The sequence below is a fragment of the Neomonachus schauinslandi genome, unplaced genomic scaffold (genome assembly GCF_002201575.2).
Source record: "Neomonachus schauinslandi unplaced genomic scaffold, ASM220157v2 HiC_scaffold_626, whole genome shotgun sequence".
NCBI lineage: Eukaryota > Metazoa > Chordata > Mammalia > Carnivora > Phocidae > Neomonachus > Neomonachus schauinslandi.
This window is the reverse complement of record NW_025409316.1, coordinates 1,056-14,267: the sequence shown is the minus strand read 5'-3', so window position 1 is coordinate 14,267 and position 13,212 is coordinate 1,056. Positions and strand designations below refer to the sequence as shown.

At 61.1% G+C, this 13,212-nt stretch overlaps 1 protein-coding gene across 2 annotated transcripts in view; it reads left to right on the top strand.

The window, feature by feature from the left end:
* The window catches only part of LOC123323745 (protein tweety homolog 1), a 15,376-nt gene extending 4,338 nt beyond the window's left edge, over window positions 1-11,038 (top strand). The window contains exons 3-13 of one of the 2 annotated variants that reach the window (XM_044912220.1): window positions 1,119-1,230; window positions 1,996-2,216; window positions 4,377-4,472; window positions 5,769-5,841; window positions 6,361-6,436; window positions 6,871-6,926; window positions 7,095-7,187; window positions 7,346-7,438; window positions 10,181-10,323; window positions 10,453-10,498; window positions 10,599-11,038. In XM_044912220.1, coding sequence (XP_044768155.1) covers window positions 1,119-1,230; window positions 1,996-2,216; window positions 4,377-4,472; window positions 5,769-5,841; window positions 6,361-6,436; window positions 6,871-6,926; window positions 7,095-7,187; window positions 7,346-7,438; window positions 10,181-10,323; window positions 10,453-10,498; window positions 10,599-10,637 — 1,048 coding nt within the window. In that variant the 3' untranslated portion in view covers window positions 10,638-11,038. The remainder of the gene's footprint in view (window positions 1-1,118; window positions 1,231-1,995; window positions 2,217-4,376; window positions 4,473-5,768; window positions 5,842-6,360; window positions 6,437-6,870; window positions 6,927-7,094; window positions 7,188-7,345; window positions 7,439-10,180; window positions 10,324-10,452; window positions 10,499-10,598) is intronic. The other variant, XM_044912221.1, reaches the window with a different exon arrangement.
* The last annotated feature ends 2,174 nt before the right edge of the window (window positions 11,039-13,212 follow it).

Below are 13,212 nucleotides of genomic sequence, written 5' to 3'. Positions count from 1 at the left end.
GGGGGGGGGGGGGGGCGGGAGAGAGGGGAGGGGCACTTGAGGACACACCCTTACACCGTTTACCAAGAGCCAGCTCTAAGCACAGCCCTCCCCGTCAGGCCACCCCCACAGATCGGGACGCCTGGATTCGAGAGAGACCCGCCCCGGATCCGGGGGAGTGGCGGGCTGGGCCCTACCCCACTGCCTCACAGCGGGGAGCAGCAGTGTGTTTGGGGGTGTCTGTGGGGGAGGAGGCCTGGGCGTCCTATATCCAAACTGCTTCCTCTTCGGGCTCTCCTGACTGGGGGTGGACGGGGGTGGTGGACAAAGACCCCGTGGGGGAGAGACACGGCCAGCCCCCAGCGGCCTGGGAACAAGAGCAGCTTTGTCCCACTGTGAACAATGGGCGGGGGCGCCGGGGCGGGCGTGGGATCCCACGGCTGGGGGTGGGGCCCGTGGCCCGGGCTGGGAACTGTGAGGGCGTCCGGCTCTCTCCGCCGGGTCGGAGGGACACACTGGGGGTGGGGGGGAGGGGCCCGCATTCGGACCCCACAATGGAGCTCTGTGTGCCGGCCGCGGAAGGGCGGGGGCGCAGGCTTCTGGCCCATCGGCCCACATTCCCTTGCTTCGCTCTCAGCTGGCCAGACGCTTGGGTCCCGGGGGCGGGGGAAGGCGGGGAGCTCCAGGCTCGGGGCCCCCCGCCCCGGGAGATGATGACTGGGGGGCCAGCACTCCTGGGAAGCCCCAGGAGGCGGGGAGGGGATGGCGGCACCCTGAAGGGACAGGTGCTTGAGGAAAGGAGGGAGGGCTGGGTGTGGGGCCGGCAATCCTGGGGGGAGGGCTTCTCCTGGGGCTGGGCGTGACAGGGGTTCCGCTCCAGTGAGGTGCGGGTTAAATCTGCCCCCCCGCCCCGCCCCTCCACCCACCATTAGCATCACAATGACGTCCCGGGGGTGGGGGAGGGGGCTTCCCGTTACCTTGGCAACCGGTGGGGGCCATGCTGGAGACGTTCCTTTCCCACGACGGGCTGGACCACTGGGGTGGGGGGTGGGAGACGGAATCGGGTGTGTGAGGAGGTGGGGGGACGCGGCCCCAGGGTCCCGGGACAGACTGTGATTTCCCGTCCCTCCCCTTCTCAGCGCCGGCATTGGCATCGGTTTCTATGGCAACAGCGAGACCAGCGATGGGGTGTCCCAGCTCAGCTCAGCATTGCTGCATGCCAACCATACGCTCAGCGCCATAGACCACCTGGTGAGGGGCCAGGCACCGGCCAGACCCCAGACCCACACCCAGACTGGTTCCCCATACCCGGACAAAGGGCCACCTCCCAGAGAAACGGGACCGAAACTCAGAGCCAAGACCCCACGCCTGAGATTTGGGACCCCAGACTCAGACTCAGACCTCAGACCGTACACCCCACCTCCAACCCTGACTGCAACCGGGACCTTACACATGGCCCCCTCAGACCCTCAACCCAGATCTGAAACATGGGGCTCAAATCTAGACCCCAATTCACTTAGTCTCAGCCCTGAACCCCTGCCCTCAGGTCAGATCCAGGCCCTCAGACCTGATCTGTGGCCTAAACGAAAGCTCAGGGACCTCAGTGCTGAGACCCAGGACTCTGCCAAGAGGCCTCACTCCCACCCCTAGGCCCAGGGTCCCAGACCCAGAGCTGAGACCCAGGCTGACCTCGGACCTCAAATGTCATGTCCATTGCAGACCCTGGACCATGGAATCGAGACTCAGGACCCCAGACCCAGGCAGGCAGATGCCAACTTCAGACTCAAAAGCTCAGGCATAATTTTAGTTCTGGTGCCTTAATCTTACCTGGGACCCAAGCCACTGACCACCCAGAGCTCCTGATGGGAGGCCACAGACCTGTACCTCATTCCACAGATGTCCTAGCCCCCAGATCTCAGCCACCTGCCACTCCTACTTCACCCCACACCCTTGGACCCAACCCCGGCCTCCCCAGACAATGCCCTCCTCTGACCCCAGACTGCCCCCTGCACGCAGGTGTTGGAGACGGTGGAGAGGCTAGGTGAGGCCGTGAGGACAGAGCTGACCACTCTGGAGGAGGTGCTGGTGCAGCGCCCGGAGCTGGTGGCTGCTGCCCGGGGGGCTCGGGGGCAGGCGGAGGCGGTGGCCCAGCAGCTCCAGGCGCTGGCCTTCTGGCGGGGAGTGCCCTTGAGTCCCCTGCAGGTGGCCGAAGACGTGTCCTTTGTGGAGGAGTACAGGTGGGTGACTGCTCGTCCTTGCCCTGGGTGGCAGGGGTTCTCACCCTGGGTGACTGTGCCTCCTGGGGACATTGGGCAACATCTGGGGACATGTTTGGTTGTCGTAACTGGGGGAGGGGGCGCTACTCGCACCTGGTAGGTGGGGGACCAGAGATGCATCCTGCAATGCACAGGACGGCCCCTGCAGCAAAGGATGACCTGTCCCGAGTGTCACAGTGCCCGGGCTGAGTAACCTTGCCACGGAGGTGGACCCCACGGCCTGCTCACATCTTCGCATTCATCCACTCACTCACTCACTCACCCCTCAGTCATCCATCTGACACGTGCATCCACTCAACAGATCCTTATTTAGCACCTTCTGGTGACAGAGAGGGGTGCCCCAGTGGTTAGGAACATGAGCTCTAAGGCCAGATGGCCACTCCATGACCCTGTGACAAGTTACCAGTTCCGTGCCTTGGTGTCCCGATCTGTAAAGTGGGAACGATGGGTAGTGCTCCCCTCATTGGATTGTTGAGGATCAGATGAGTGCTTATCCGTATGTGCTTACAACAGTGATGGGCACACACTATACAGATGTGTGGAAAATGTAAGTTTTTATGAGACAGGGCAATGAACAAAACAGACGGCAACTCCTGCCCATCTTCCAGTAAGGGGCCCAACAAGGAGCAAACACTTGTGAGGTGGTGGGTGGTAAGAGCTTTGGAGAAAAGTGAAGCAAGGGAGGGGGATGGGCTGGGGACAGTGACTGGCAGTTTGCACGTGCAGTGGGCGTGTGTGGGCGTCGGGGGTGGGGGTCTGGGGAGGCCGCACCGAGAAGGTGATATGTGAGGGAGGAACAGCTTATGCGGATATCTGGGGCAGGCACCCTTGCCAACAGCCAATATGATGAAGTCCTCATTGCTTCGGCTGTTAGGAATTTTGTCTCCTGTTTATCTGACACCTTCTGAGGGCCCTGCCCAGGCGCCGGGGCAGAGGCAGGACGCCGTCTCTTGCCTCCTGGCTTCTGTGCTCCGGGGTGGAGGCCCACCAGGGCTGAAGCAGTCCATGATAAGGACACCCCCGCGGGGCATCCAACAGGCCTGGGTCCCAGGGAGTCCGGGTTCTGCACTGTGGCTAAGCCACGTGCCAGGCTTCAGCCCCCCTCTAGGGGGCCCAGGTAGTCGTGCAGGCAGACTCCCCCCCAACAAGGAAGCGTCCCTGGATGTACCAATATGAGTGCCTGGGCCTCGGGAGTCCTCCCCCAGCTGAGGTGGCCGGTTTCCTGCAAGGTTACTGGGGCCCCTGGAGGGAGAGCTTCCTGGCCAAGTTCCTGGAAGCCCAGAGCAGGTGTTCACAGCGGCTTAGGGCAGAAGGGTCGGCTGCTCCTGACGGAAGCGAGAGAGCGAAGCTGGGGTGTGCGGCAGGGACACTGGGAGCAAAAGCCGGCGGGTCTCCCGGAGCCACGCGGCCCAGCTCCCCCTTGGGAAAGGAGGGTCCTCTTGCCACTCCGGCGCCCCAGCCTCACACAGCTGTGTGGGGACCACGGCCAGTGCTGCTATTTATGGAGCATTCACGCCATGCCAGCCCTCCGAGCAGAGTGAATCAATCATTAATACTTAACTAGCATGTGAAGTTCCCTGCACGTCCAAGCTCCTATGTCAGGGTGTCCGTGTGCCCGGTACCCTTCTAAGTTTGTGCTCCTTAGCCTCACAACACCCTCTCGGAGCAGGTGCTGCTGATCTCCCCCACGTTACAGGCGGGGAAACCAAGGCACAGGAGGCAAAGCTCCTGAGACAAGGTTGCGTGCAGGTAGGAAGTGGAGAGCCTGGCCGAGCCCCATGTTGTGCAATAGGACACTCGGCCCACGCCCGGGAACCACCCACTTCACTCTGCAGGGTGCCGTGGCAGGTGGGGCTCCAGGGGGCCAAGCGCTCATGCCCGGTGACAGGGCCTGTGCACGGTCCAGCCGGGGTGGGGTTCCAGGCGCCCAGACCCTGGCACCTGAGGTCTGACTGGCTGCAGTGGCCCGCCTCCCAATGCACCCATTTCATGAGGAGCTGGCTGTGGCCTGGGGACCGGGGCATGAGCGTGGGGGTGCCGTCCCCCTCTGCCACCCTGGTCTGGGAGCCTGGGTACGGAGGGCTGGATTTGCTGCTCAGTGTCACCCTGTCCCTTCTCCAGGTGGCTGGCCTATGTCCTTCTGCTGCTCCTGGAGCTGCTGGTCTGCCTCTTCACCCTCCTGGGCTTAGCAAAGCAGAGCAAGTGGCTGGTGATCGTGTAAGTCTGGGTGTCCTCGGGGCAGGCTCATGGACCAGCACAAGGGGACCTCTTTCCATCCCACAGCACTCTTGCAACAGGGACCACTGTCCTTGCCAGGTTCATGCTCTCATTCCCTTGTCCCATAGACTTCCATGGAGGTCCTGGGCTGGGTGAGCACATACAGAGACACCAGGCCTAGCGCAGGACAGGCTGGGCAGACCCAGAAACACAGGCCCTGAGGCGTGGGAAGGGCTCCAAAATCCTAGGGAAAAAAAAAAATTATATATATATATATAATGATTGCACTGAGGATGGGGTGATTACTGACTTCTCCTGAGGGCTGTGTACACACAACCCCGTGAAGGAGGGGCCCGTCAGGCACCTGACTTGCAGAGGCAGAAGGTGACCACATCTGAGGCTGAGTGACCGTTACGTGGCTCACGGGAATCTCAAGACTACACCCTTATTTAACGGCTCATTCTGTGTGACCAGCCCTCTTCTGGAACCCTCACACTGACCCTGTGAGGGTATGCTTTCCTTTTCCCCATTTAACCCAGGGGGAGACGGGGGCTCAGAGAGGTTGGGCCACTTGCCCCGGGCCACACAGCCAGGAAGTGCTGGAGCTGGTTTTCTACTCAGGCCAGCCCATCCCAGTTAGAGGGGCCCTTGAATCCTCCCTGCCTCTGGGGGCCCTGCTGGTGCTCCCCAGTCTCCACACCCACCCTCGGTGAGAAGTCCTGCTGTCCCATGCAGGCTCCCCCTGAGGTTTAGAGATGGTGACCACCCTCCAGTGCTGACCCTTGCCCCTAGACCCCATCCCCAGAGAAAAACCAGGCCGCAGTTCTAGCCCTGGCGGTGCCCATGCCTTGGAGGAGGAGTGTGGGCAGAGCAGGAGGTGACCAAGCTGTGCTCAAACCTGAGAGGCATGCTTGGGAACTACTGGGCTCCTGCGGATTCAAAGCGAGGAAGCAGAGCCCAGAAGTGGGCAGTGGCTCTCCCAGAATCCCAGAGCAAGGCGGGGGCATCGCTGGGCTGGCATCTGGGCTGCTGGCTTGCCAGCCTAGGGCCCTTCTCAGCATCCTCCCCCTCACTCCCAGGCAGGGACCAGATGTTCAGTTCAATGTCAACAATCACAGGTCTACGACCTGCAGCCCCGTCCTCCCCCTGTCCCCCCTAATTCTGATCCTCCAGGCTCCAGAGATTGGTGGGGAAGGGGGAGGGGCTGTGATAGGATTTGGGGCGGGGGAAGGGAAGAGGTGAGGCAGGTACATTAAAAACCCCAGAACCCCAAACCAATCCCCTCCCCTTTTATAGGATGACAGTGATGAGTCTCCTGGTTCTTGTCCTGAGCTGGGGCTCCATGGGCCTGGAGGCAGCTACAGCTGTGGTGAGTAATGGAGGCTGGGCCCCTGGGCCCTGGGGCAGGTCCTAAGGGGAAGGACTTGGGGCCAGGAACACAGGTTCTGAGGTCTAGAAGCTAGAGACTTGGACACTAGGGAGGAGGGGCCTAGGGGTCTGGACTCCTGGGTCTGAGGGCCTGGACTCCTGGGTCTGGGGGAGGAGGGGGCTGGGGGGGAGGGGCTGGGGGCCTGGACTCCTGGGTCTGAGGGAGGAGGGGCTGGGGGTCTGGACTCCTGGGCCTGAGGGAGGAGGGGCTGGGGGTCTGGACTCCTGGGTCTGGGGGAGGAGGGGGCTGGGGGTCTGGACTCCTGGGTCTGGGGGAGGAGGGCCTGTGGGATCGGACTCCTGGGTCTGAGGAAGGAGGGGCTGGGAGCCTGGACTCCTGACTCCCCAGGGATGATCAGGAAAGGGGTTGGGGGGCAGGTGAGCCAGACACTGAGTTCTGTGGGTGTGTGGAATTAGAGCAGTTTCTGGTCTGAGCCCCTCTTCCTAATGCCTCTCTCAGGGCCTCAGTGACTTCTGCTCCAGTCCTGACACCTACATCCTGAACCTGACCCAGGAGGAGACTGGGCTCAGCTCAGGTGACCCCACCAACCCCCTGCAGGCCCTGCATCCTCAGGCCTCTCTGCCCAGTCCTGCCTGGGGTCATGGGGCGGGGGCGGTGCTCGGTCTCAGAAGCTCTCAGCACCTCTCCTGGTGGCACGGGAAAGAGACAGGGATACAGATGCTGGATTCAGGAGAGAGCAGTTGGGAGACAGGGTTGGGCGTCCCTCCCCCAGAATGGGAAGATTTGGCCACTTGGGAGAAATGCTGCACAATTTAGTCAAGGGCAGGAGGGCAGGACGGTAGCCTGTCCCTGAATGTCGGGCTGCTGGGACCACAGGAGGCCCCCGGGCTGGGGAGGGGCCCCTGGCCCTGAGGGTGGGGAGGCAGCGCCCTGCCCCTTCCCACCTTCCCGCGGGGAGGCTCCGGGGACCCAGGCTCATGGGCTCCCCCTCTTTCCCTCCCACTTCAGACATCCTGAACTATTACTTCCTCTGCAATCAGGCGGTCTCCAACCCCTTTCAACAGGTTAGGGGTGCAGGCAAGGGAGCCGGGTGGAGGAGGGCGGGCTGGGGCCTGGACTGCGGGTCCTTGGGGAGGCTGCGGGCGCCGGGGGCCCTCAGTCCTGTGTCCCCGGGGAAGAGAGTGGTCTGGGGGCGGCCACTACCCGGTCCTCCTCCCCCTGTCTTCCCGCAGAGGCTGACTCTGTCGCAGCGAGCTCTGGCCAACATCCACTCCCAGCTGCAGGGCCTCGAGCGGGAAGCTGTCCCCCAGTTCCCTTCTGCGCAGGTCGGCCGCCCGGCGCTCCCCCCACGGCCCCGAGTCCAAGGGGAAGGGTGGCCTGTGGGCGGGGCCCGCGGCCTGTGGGCGGGGCCCGCCGAGAGGGGCGGAGCCCGGGCCAGCCCGGCCCCGCAGGAGCAGGTGGGATAACGCTCGCTCCCGCGCAGAAGCCTCTGCTGTCCTTGGAGGAGACGCTGAATGTGACAGAAGGAGACTTCCACCAGTTGGTGGCGCTGCTGCACTGTCGCGGGCTGCACAAGGTGCGCCCTGTCCCCCGTCCAGATTCTTCCAGGGAGCCCGAAAAATCCTTACGTTCCGCCCTTACCTATCCACCCACCCCCATCCGTGCATCTGTCGTCCGCCTCCCCTCCCTCCACCGCCACCCCTCCCCGCCCCCCTTCCCGTCTCTCCCCTGGAGCCCCTGCAGCCTCGGGAATGCCGGAGCTAGACAGCGTGGGCTCCTGTCCTAGCTCCCGACCCAGACAAGTCACTAAGTACTCCGTGCCTCAGCGTCCTCCCTTATAAATGAACCGGGATCGCAGGGGGCAGTAGCTGTAAGGCTCTCCACACTGAAGCAGCAGGCTGGTCAGGGCCGCCCGGAGAAAGCATGCCCGGCGTCCCGCAGACTCGTCCAACCTTGGCTCTGGCAGGGGAGAGCCCCGAGTCCCCGTTCCCGTCACCCGTGAAATGACGGAGAGGATACCTGCTTTCCTGGGCGGGACCACAGTCTGTTAGGGTGACTCACCTGCGCCTGGCTTTACTAGGTGCGGCACGGGCAGGATGCACCTGCGCCCTTGTTAGCCATGCTGCTTTCATGACCCCTTCTTACAGAGGACGTGCAGAGGGCCGGGTCTCCCCACTGGCCCGGCACACCCCCTCTCCCTCTGTGAGCCTCCACCGCCAGGCAGTCACTCAGGGTCATCCCTTTGCTTCCTCACCCCACCCCCATCCCAAGGGCCCCCTGCCGCTCAGGCCTAGTCTTCTGCCCTGGAGGAGCGCACATGCCTCCTCCCCCCTCTTGTCTGTCCCCCCACGGGCTCTCCAACAGGGCTGCCAGATTTAGCAAACAACAAATACCTCTTCACTGTAGGTAGGTCCCCCGCCATATTGGGGACATGTCTGTACTAAATATTTTTTTGTTGCTGGGCTTCTGAAATTCAAATCTATGCGGGCATCCTTAGTGATCGCATCCCTTCCATAGCTCCCACTGTCCCCAGAGCTTCTCAGATTGGCACTCTAGGAAGGGGGCAGTGGTGGGGGGGGGCAAGGAATCAATACTCAGAATTGCTGAATACCTGACCTGCAGAACCCTAGAAGGCAACCCTGCTCTTTTATTCAATGGCAAACTGAGGCCCACAAATTTCTCTGTGGTCCAGGCCAACACTGCGCTGGATCGCACTTCCCAAGGTTCACTGTGGACAGAGGGGAAGGAGGGAGGGGGGAAGGTGGGTCAGAGTCTCACCCTCTACTCTGTGCACCCCATGACTCCAGGCCTCAGTTTCCCCTCTCTGGGCTTTAGGGCCCCCACATGTTACAATCAGGATTGAGGGACATCAGGGATAAAGTGGCAGGAGGGGGCCTCTGGAGCCTGACAGATCTGGCTCTAATCCCACGTCTGCCCCTTCCAGGCTTTGTGACTCTGGGCAAGTGGCTTGCCCTCTCTGGGCTTCAACTTTCTGCCACGGCAAAAGGCAGCAGTGTGAGGGGGCCCGATCTCTGCCTTGCAGGGCCAGGAGGGGGATGAAAGGACATTGTCTAGGTGCCTGATACAGTAAAAAGAGAACGCCCCATTGCGCTGACGGGCCCCTCGCTCGGGCTTCACTGGCTCAGTACCAGACACCGCTGCCCCCCGCCCAGGGGCTCAAGCCAGAAACCTAGGATCATCCCTTTTGCCGTCTGTCCTTACCTCCCACAACCACTCCCCAGGAAAGCTCTGCCGGCCCTTCCTCCGGAGCCCATCTGGACTCCGAGCGGGGCTCCCTCCACCATTGCTGCTACCCTGGTCACCCCCCCCCCCCCCCCCCCCGCCCAGTGGCCGCAGAGCATTTTCCCTGCCTCCCTGCTGCCCCCCCATCCGTCCTCCCACAACAGCTAGCAGCTGGGTGAGCCTCTATCACACAATCCGATCAAGTTCTTTCTCCACTAAAGCCTCCAGTGACTCCCCTGCATGTGGATTAAAGCCTAGCTCCTGGCCTCATCTGCAAGGGCCCGGGCTGGCCCCAGCCTCAGCCCCTTGCACCCCGTCCCTGCTCGGGCCACAGCAGCGCCCAGACAGCTCCTGGGCCTCGAGCCCGCGGTTCCTTCATGCTGTCGGAGCCCGGTCCTGCCCTCTCTCTGGTCCCCTCTCGGCTTAGGGTCATCTGAAATGACCTTCTGGAGCCTCGGAACTCACGTAGCCCTGGGACTGGGAGCCACACCTGCACAGAGCAGGCCCTTGGCTAATCTGTGGCATGAATGATGGCCAGGCATTCAGGAAATGGCTCAGCTCATTTCCAGGGATGCCGGGAGGGGCTGCCAGCATTTACTGAGCGTGCATTATGCGCAAGGTATAATAATTCCAAGTCAGGGGTTCTTCCAAGCATTATTCTAAGTGTTGTTGTAAGCCAGAGATTTTGCCCCCCGGGGGCATTTGGCAATGGTTGTCACAGCCAGGGTGGGGGTGCTCCTGGCACGTAGTGGGCAGAGCCCAGGGATGCCGCTCAACATCCTACAGTGCACGGGACGCCCCACGACGGAGAATCATCGGGCTCATGGTGTCGGAACCCCTGCACTGGACCAAGGCTGAGCCGGTGTGGTGGCTGGAGGTGGGGTGGAGGGGAGGCCAAGATTTGGGTTTACACCTGCACGTGTAATGATGACTGTGCTTGGAGCACCTCCTGTGTGCTCGTACGGAGGCACAGAGATGTTGAGTGACTTGTCCAGCATGGCACAGCCGGCTGTGTGGGGTTGAGGGGGCGTGCCCGCTGACACACCGCCCCCCCCCCCCCCCCCCGCCCCCCCAGGATTACGGCGCTGCCTTGCGGGGCTTGTGTGAGGATGCCCTGGAAGGTCTGCTCTTCCTGCTGCTCTTCTCCCTCCTGTCTGCGGGGGCCCTAGCCACCACCCTCTGCAGCCTGCCCCGTGCCTGGGCCCTCTTCCCGCCCAGGTCAGGAGGGGAGGGCGGGCGTGGTCCTGGGGGGAGGCGGTGTGGGCTGGACCCCTGGGCCGCTGTTGGGGCAGCAGCCTCCTGACAGGTCCCCCATCCGGCTTCTCTGCCACTCCCATCGCCCCCCAGTGACGACTATGACGATGCAGATGATGACGACCCTTTCAACCCTCAGGTACCGTACTCGCTGGTCTGAGGGAGGAGGCCAGGGGCCTGTGATACAAAGCCAGATCCCCTCCATACCCCCTCCCCGATCTCCCCAATCTCCCCTGCAGGAATCCAAGCGCTTCGTGCAGTGGCAGTCATCTATCTGAGCCCCTCCTCCGTGCCAGACTGGAGCCTGAGCCCCCACCCTGGTGAGCTTCCGGAGCGGCACCCTGGCTCCCCCTGCGGCCAGCCCCTGCTCGCCTCTCCCTCGCTCCGGGCAGGGGGGTGGCCCTGCCACCTGCATCCGGTGCCCTGTGTCTGCCTCTCTCTGCAGTTCCTTCCCTGGCTGCCAGAGAAGACCCCACTAACCCAGCCTGACTGGGCTCTCACCTCTAACAGCACCTCTGGCCACGGACACCCCCACGGGCTGCCTCCCTGCCCTGCCTCCTCTCCCACGCGCCCTTGCCTGGGGAGCCAGCCAGGGGGCAGGCCGGGCCCTGGGGCTGGCAGGGAGGGGCGGCCATCTAGCCCCGCAACCCCTCACCCCTGGCCACCAGGCCCATCCTCGAAGGGACACGAGTGTCCTCATCCCTGCCAGGCCCCAGGGGGCTTAGGGCCGTCATCTCAAGTTGCGGCACTAACTCGGGAATGGGTTGATTTGAAATAAAAGGGAAAACTTTATTTTACAAGCAGCTGGGTCCTTATTTGTCTCCTCCCTGCTCTGGCCTCCTGGTTGGGGCCGGGGAGACCCCTCCACTGCCGCCTCCTGGCTGCCAGGCATTTCCAAGGACACTGAGTTCTTGTTTTGTTGTTTTTAAAATAATAATGACTTTTTTGCCTGATTCTAAAAGTAGGACACATGTCCTGACCCAGGAAGAGATCAGACAAGCCAGGAACAGATCTCAGTGTGTTTGTGTGTGTGTGTGACACAGAAGACAGATGTCAAGTCAGAGTGAAAGGCCGTGTGGTTTCAAAGCTCTGCGGACACCATTGGTCTCTGTCTGGAAGAAGACGTTCTACAGACGAGACAGGTGGAGATCTACCGTAGACAAAGGAAGGAGCAAACGTATCGCAAAGAGTAAGTAGGAGACTCTTGTATGGGGTGTACCTTGGCCGGAAAGGGAGCACTTCCAGCAAGATACCCCAAAGCTGGCAAGGAGAAGGTAATTTATTTGACAAATTGTGGAACTAAAAACAATAACGTAAAGCCAGAAGGCAAATTGGTAGTCTAGGGAAAAACTGTTTTCACACCTATGGCTGAGAAATGTGTTTTTATTACTACATAAACATAATCTACAAAGCTTCCATACACTAAGAAAAGGACCACTTAACTTGAAAATAAGCGATTATGACACACATTTGATGAAGCGCAAACCCCAATAGCAGGGAACAGACAATGGGGTGTTCAAAGCCTGACAATTAGGAAGTGCAATCTGAAACGAGGAGGAACGCTTTCCTTCCCCGCCCCCCGCGCCACGACACAGTGAGAACAGTGCTGGAACCGCCGCTGGCAAGGCTGGGCTCTGGAGGATGCTGGGGCGCGCAGCTCCCGATGCTGTGATGACAGTCTGCTCGTGTGTGACCCTCTGGCCAGGCTGTTATACTCTGGGGAAGATGAAGCAGAGGCATCGGAATCTCAGGATGTCTATCAAGGGCTGTGGACAGGCTGAACTCTGAGCTGAAGGCCACGGAGAGAGGCCGAGTCCCATAAATCACCGCACAGCAGGGCTCTCCGGAACACAACAGCTCTTGGGTTCGGGATTTTAGGGACTGCCTAGGAAAGGAGAGATGAGCTGGGGGTGACAGACGGTGGCAGCACAGTGGACAAATGCAGGGGAGGCCGTGATTAAGGGCCCTGCCTGCCACTCACCACCAGATGGCCGTGGGCAGTCATGTGACCTGTGGGAGCTCCGCCGATTCACCCCCTGGCGGGGGCACGTAAGACAGCTCCCCAGGCCCTCCTCTGAGATTCTCCTAGACCACAGGTCTCCCTCAACTCGCCGGGCAGCAAAAACAGACTACTCCCCACGCCTGGTGTGAATGCTCACGCTCCCCCCTCCAGAAACACTGATGGGGTCACTTCCAAGCGCCACCGGAGTAGTGCAGGTACTGTGCACGAGGGTTTCGGGTCAGGCTTGGTGGCCTGCAGTGCCAGATGTCAGGCCCTCAAGGGGGGCCTGCCACTGGGGAGCTGCTCTTGGGCTTCCTAATCGTCTCTGTCTTCGGCACTGCAAGTAATGTTCAAGGAAGTTTTCTGTGTGGAATGGCCTGAAGCTGGGATGGAAAAATCGACCGCAGTTTCCAGTGAGGGGCTCTGGGGGCCAAGTGTTGACTCAATTTCTCCTTTCGACTAGCTGGGCTGCCGGACCCTGGGCCGGCCCGCAGCTATTCTGGCTGTGCTGATCTCAAACACTGCCCTCTAGCGACCCTGAGTCCTCGTCCACAAGCTGAAGCTGCTGTGTTGGGATATTCCAAAAGCACCCTGAGATTCAGGCTACCTGATTTCCCGCCAACAGGCCCAGCAGTGATCTTTAACCTGGAAGCTTTAACCAAGAAAGAAGGACATTTTGCATAACCTTTACAAAGGCGAAATCCACTTTTATTTAAAAACCATACATATGAGGACTTTCACTTCCAACCAAGATGGAGGAACAGGGACTAGATTTGCTCTCCTTCCTGAAACAACCAAAAGGCCAGACAAAATACGTGAAACAACAGTGCTCAAGACTCAGCATCAGGAAA